Genomic DNA, 5,430 nt, shown 5'->3' with positions numbered 1-5,430 from the left:
GTATGCCTCATTCTAGGAAGAATCCATGTGAATTGCTTGTGCTATGCTTGCATAATTTAAATAAATTTTAGATGAATATTTAAATTTAAAAATCTGAGTATTATTCTAGAAATACTTTCTTCTACTTCTTTTCATGTTTGTGTAAGGGATATGCTTTGGTTGGGAAATTCAATTTGGAGAAAATGAGTGTCATGTTGGGGAGTAATGAGTCTTGTATTTATTTTTAGTTTTATCTTTTTCATATATAAAAATTATTTATGATCTGTAGTGATTCAATTATAAAAATACATCTATAATTAAATGTAATATCTCAACCAGCAAACCATTCTTCAAGTGTCAAGTATCAACCCAACAAACAAGATTTCCATTATTATGATTGTCCTAGTTTTGATAGTTCTGATTCTATTATTAATAACTTTCATTACAGATACTATTGTTCAAATCGCTTCAGTGAAACTGTAGAAATCTAGGCGTACTAAAACATATCCAAAATTTAGGAAAATCCAACAATTAGTTTGAAAGTTAAGTTCCCTGTACCGAGACTAATTTTCTGTCAATCAAAACTCAAAAAAATTCATTGTTTGTGTCACTAGGGCATCAAATATCTTCCTCAAACTAAAACCAAATGATTATAAAATAAATGTATATGAAAGACAACTCTAAATATTATAATAATCCAAAATATTTCATCTTTTAATGATTTAAAATGAATTTATGAACATACTCTTTTACACAACTCTATCAAAGAGGGTTTTAAATAGTTTAAAGAAAATTTATTTAAACTTTTATTATAGTCTTTGGTTGAGGATAAAATTAAATATAAATCATTATACTATTTTCTCAAATATATTTTAGTCTTCACTCAAACCATTTATCAAGATAAATATCTATTAAACAACAAGAAACATGGTTCAGTTTTAATAAATTTTTGAGTTGTTCTTTGGGTTTCTTTTCCTTCTTAGGGGTTTGGGTGCTTTCTATAGTAGGTACCTCTATTTTAAAGACTCTAATTCATGTATGTGACGTGTTCATGATAAAAATAAAATAAATATTTTATATATGTTATGCATGCTTCATTGTGGCTTAGGGATAAGGGTCAAACTCATCCTTATGGTTTGGAGGACATGGGAGAGTACTTGAGCTTATATGCTTATTATGTGAGATGAATTATTATTATTATTATTTGATAAATGTTTTGAGTAGGGTAACAAGATACCCTAGGTGGGTGGCTCACTATAGGTTGCCAGGACCCAAAGTGGTTTCTAGGAGATCCTATGAGTGGGTTTAATTCAAGTGATAACCTTTTTTAAAAATGAACTTGGGTTGGGTTGGGATATAACACACAAATACAAGATAAATGATTATTTTAGTCCATATAGGCCTGTTGGAGTACCGCGACCATTGTTACAGGCTAGGTGGATCCTTTTGAGAGGGGATCGTGGTACATGGTAGGCAGGGTGGATCCCGACATTAAGGCTATATGATGACACCCACCTAGTAGGTGTTCTGGTTCTCTCTCTCTTGTGATGTTATTTGATGTTGTTATGTGATATGTGGTTCTTGTTTATTGTTTTGGGGAAACATGTCTCATGGCCTTAGTATTGCCCTAGTACTTCCGTGGACCTTAGTTTTATCTCCTAGCATGGGGGAGTGGACCTTTGTGGTTCCACGTGGTTGGGTGGTAAATATTTTTTGAGGTGTGTTCGTGATCTCTTTTGATGATGCTTCTTGATCCTTGATTGAAGATGTTGAAGACCTTTCTTTTGAAATAGTACATTCAAATATTGTAAAGATTATTTGTAAGCCATGAATGGCCTTATAATAAACATGTAATTTTATGAAAAGCATTGTAAAAGGGAGGGTAGTTTATAGGAACTATGATAAGGGATGATTACTTTGTATTTGAAACAATGTTTTAAAAAAAGTTATGTTACCCTTCCTATCCTATATCTTTATGGTCTTATTGTGTTGTTATGAAAATTGAGTAGAAGGCACTAATAGAAACTACAATTGCATTATTATATATGTTGTTATCAAATGAAAAGTATTAGTTGCATGGATGTTGTAAATAATAATCAAGGGGAAAATGATGAAAAGGATAGTTATTCATTCTATAGTGGGAATGGGATTATGGGAAATAGGATTGTTATGTACTTTTACTTTGGTCTCAAATGAAATGCTAAAATCTTTGTATCATATCAAATAGATAGTAAAGTTAATGTGTTCTGAAATATTATATCATGCTCAAAATTAAGAAGGTCATTGTATGTTTATTTTATGAACATTATGTTATGTGTTAAGTTGTTATATCTTTCAATTATGTTGATGAACATTAAAGGGAACCTATAAGGGCATTAAGTATGTTTACTTTCGAGAAGTGGTAGATGTATATTATATTAAAAAAAATTAAAAAATTGTTGTAGCATATTTTGGAACTTTTGTTTTTGTCCTACTAGGTTCCCTGGGGGGGCATGACATGTGGGGCCATGAGGACTCTTGTATGATATTATATGTTCATTTTATCCTTATCTTGTATCATCATGATACTCATTGTATTGTATGGTTTAATTCTTTAAAAAATATTGTATTTTTGTTGTTTATTATGTTTTTTCCTCTAGTTTAAAAAATACTGAATATTAATTTTCTATAGTTCTATCTAAAAGTAAAATTTTAAATTAAAATTCTTGAAACATTAAATCAAACTACATAAAAAAATATATTATAGGAAAACTTGAGAGCAATATACAAATTCATCAGAAAAATTAATTTTAAAATATTTATAAAAAAATAACACTGAAAGCTATATACTTTAATTTATAAAACGAATTAATTTATAATTAATTTACACCAAAAATAAAATATATAAAAAATATTTTTTAATTAAGCAAAGATAAAAGAACCCTAATATCAATTCGCTATTAAAATAAGTATATAATAAAACATTATTTATTAAAAATCTAAAAGAAATATATTTATTAATTTATTTTTGTACCTCCTATAAGGATATAAAAAAAATATAAAAGAAAAAGGAAAACTTAAAACGCTTTTTGCAAAAAATAATTAAAGAATAATCATAAAAATACCTGTAGCATTTCTATGTCCTAGCACATTCAATTTTGATGATAAAATTAAAATGTAATATTGTATTCCTAGTATTATTTTCATATTCTACCTCTTTTTTCAGAAGAATTTTTTATTTCATTGATGTTGGTCATTGCAGGCTATAGCCAATACCTACTAGTTATTTAAGAGCAAAGAACCATCTAGTTAAGTAGAGATATTGCAATTGACTTCAATTTTGAAAATATTTTTATATGAAAAAATGTGTGATTATATGTGGTTGTTTTAAACAATGATATCAATTGCATGAGTAGGAAGGGATGAAATTAGATGAAACTAATATATGAAACTAACTATTTATATCATGTTAAATAGAATAGTCTTATTTTATTACAAATTTTTTTCTTATTGATAAACATTACAATTCTTATATTATTAATATATGATAATTATATTATAATATTATTATAAGATTAAATTAAGGTTAGAACCATATGGATAATCTTGATGAGAAAACAAAAGATAACACGCATAATATTTCCATTCATATAGAGACATAACACACGAAGGTGCACATTACAGCACTTATTTATAACGGTGACGATAGAGGGATACACTGTTTACTTAGACAACACGCTTCACATAAGAGAACATCTCAACGACGCGGCGAATGGTGTTGAAAATCATCGAATTGCTCTAAACTGAGGCTGGGCAAGGATAACAAACGTAGTTGTTCAATTTGACCTCAAGAGGAGTAGGTTCACTTAGTGGCACGGTAAAAACAGTGGGACCACCTGTACAAAGACACTGGTTGACCGATAGATTCACTGCATAGGTTTGTCCTTGAGTCAAATCCTACAACAAAACATGCAAAGGAAGAGAAAACAAAAATGGTGAATAAGAAGAAAGTTGTACGTGAGCTCAGCTACTGCACTATGAAAACAGAAAATAGACTTAATCCTTTACAGAAAAGAAATAAACATACCACTTCGAGAGACCAAAGGTGAGTGGAGTCGTATGTCATATTAGGAGCTTTAACAGGGTCCCCATCGCCCAATACAGGAGCGTTTCCGACAACCCTATACACTCCATCTTCCAGTTCATTGTTAACTACAAACAGTACCGGTGATTCACTTGGGCTTGGTGGGGGTGGGCTAGGGCTTGGAGGTGGAGGGCTTGGGGGTGGAGGTGGAGGGCTTGGTGGTGGAGGAAATGGGGGTGGTGGACTTGGGCTTGGTGGTGGTGGGCTTGGAGGTGGTGGGCTTGGGCTTGGAGGTGGAGGGCTTGGGGGTGGTGTGCTTGGACTTGGAGGTGGAGGGCTTGGTGGTGGAGGAAATGGGGGTGGTGGACTTGGGCTTGGTGGTGGTGGGCTTGGGCTTGGGGGCGGAGGTGGGCTTGGGGTTGGCAGTAAGCAGTCATTACAATGGAAGTAGCCGGTCAAATCTTTTGTAACATTAAAGGCTGGATTAGGCAAGGCAAAAGCGTAGGGTTTGTCTGCGTTACAAGTACAGTCGTTGACCTCTAGCCACACTTGATATGATTTTCCTCCGGTCAGAGTCTACCATGAAAAATGAAGAGGAGGAAAACGTTGGATAATAAGAAAGTTGTAACTGAACTCAAATTGTACACTATGAAGAAAGAGAATAAACTTACTATGTTACAGAAAAGAAACAAACGTACCATTTTGAGAGTCCAAACATCATCACCGTCCCGAATCATGGTCCCATCTCTGAATTCACTGCTGTTTCCAGCAATCCTCAAGACGCTTCCCTCTTCTAGAGGCTGGTGAACTCTAAACAACACCTCATCACCTTGTCCCTGCAAACACAATCAAATAACGCATTTGCTTATTGAGATTCGACCAAATGCTCATCTCTTATGATAGAAAAGGGAGGAGAAATCAAATTTTTATATATTACCCAAGCGGACACTGTAAGAATACTGAGCACCCCGATAAGCAGGAACATCGAGGCGAAGCTTTTCAGTAAGGCAGCCATGACTCTTTCTGTGCTGAATGCAATCAAAAAAATGAAATTGCGATGTGGAAAGTTTTGAGGGAGCGATGAGGTTTATATAGAGGCGATGCTGCGTTCGGCTAAGAACAACGTCAGTAATCAGGAGATGGAGCAAGAAAGAGACAACCTGCAATTAATGAATAAAATAATAATTCAATAAATTTAATTTTACAAGCAGTAATTATTAATGTACGAGTAATTCTGAAGATCTAGCACGTTTTTGCCGACACAACAATGCGACCACATTGCAATTTTTTGTATGAACTAAAAATGAATAGACATAGCGAATCATTCTAGCATGTTTAAAATGTACACCTGTATGAACAAATTATTGGGGCTCACATGCAGCTATACA

General features: G+C 32.9%; 1 protein-coding gene across 1 annotated transcript; it reads right to left on the bottom strand.

Moving 5' to 3' along the window:
• Positions 1–3,583: 3,583 nt before the first annotated feature.
• On the bottom strand, positions 3,584–5,133 carry LOC131028327 (uncharacterized). The gene is made up of 4 exons (XM_057958582.2): positions 4,980–5,133; positions 4,741–4,878; positions 4,046–4,618; positions 3,584–3,915 (listed from the first exon to the last, which is right to left on the bottom strand). The coding sequence occupies exons 1-4, from the start codon at positions 5,055–5,057 to the stop codon at positions 3,757–3,759; spliced, it is 948 nt and encodes a 315-aa protein (XP_057814565.2). The 5' UTR covers positions 5,058–5,133; the 3' UTR covers positions 3,584–3,756.
• Positions 5,134–5,430: the final 297 nt, after the last annotated feature.

The sequence above is a fragment of the Cryptomeria japonica genome, chromosome 7 (genome assembly GCF_030272615.1).
Source record: "Cryptomeria japonica chromosome 7, Sugi_1.0, whole genome shotgun sequence".
Taxonomy (NCBI): Eukaryota; Viridiplantae; Streptophyta; class Pinopsida; order Cupressales; family Cupressaceae; genus Cryptomeria; species Cryptomeria japonica.
Note: the sequence above shows the minus strand (reverse complement) of the source record. Positions and strands in the feature narration are given on the sequence as shown.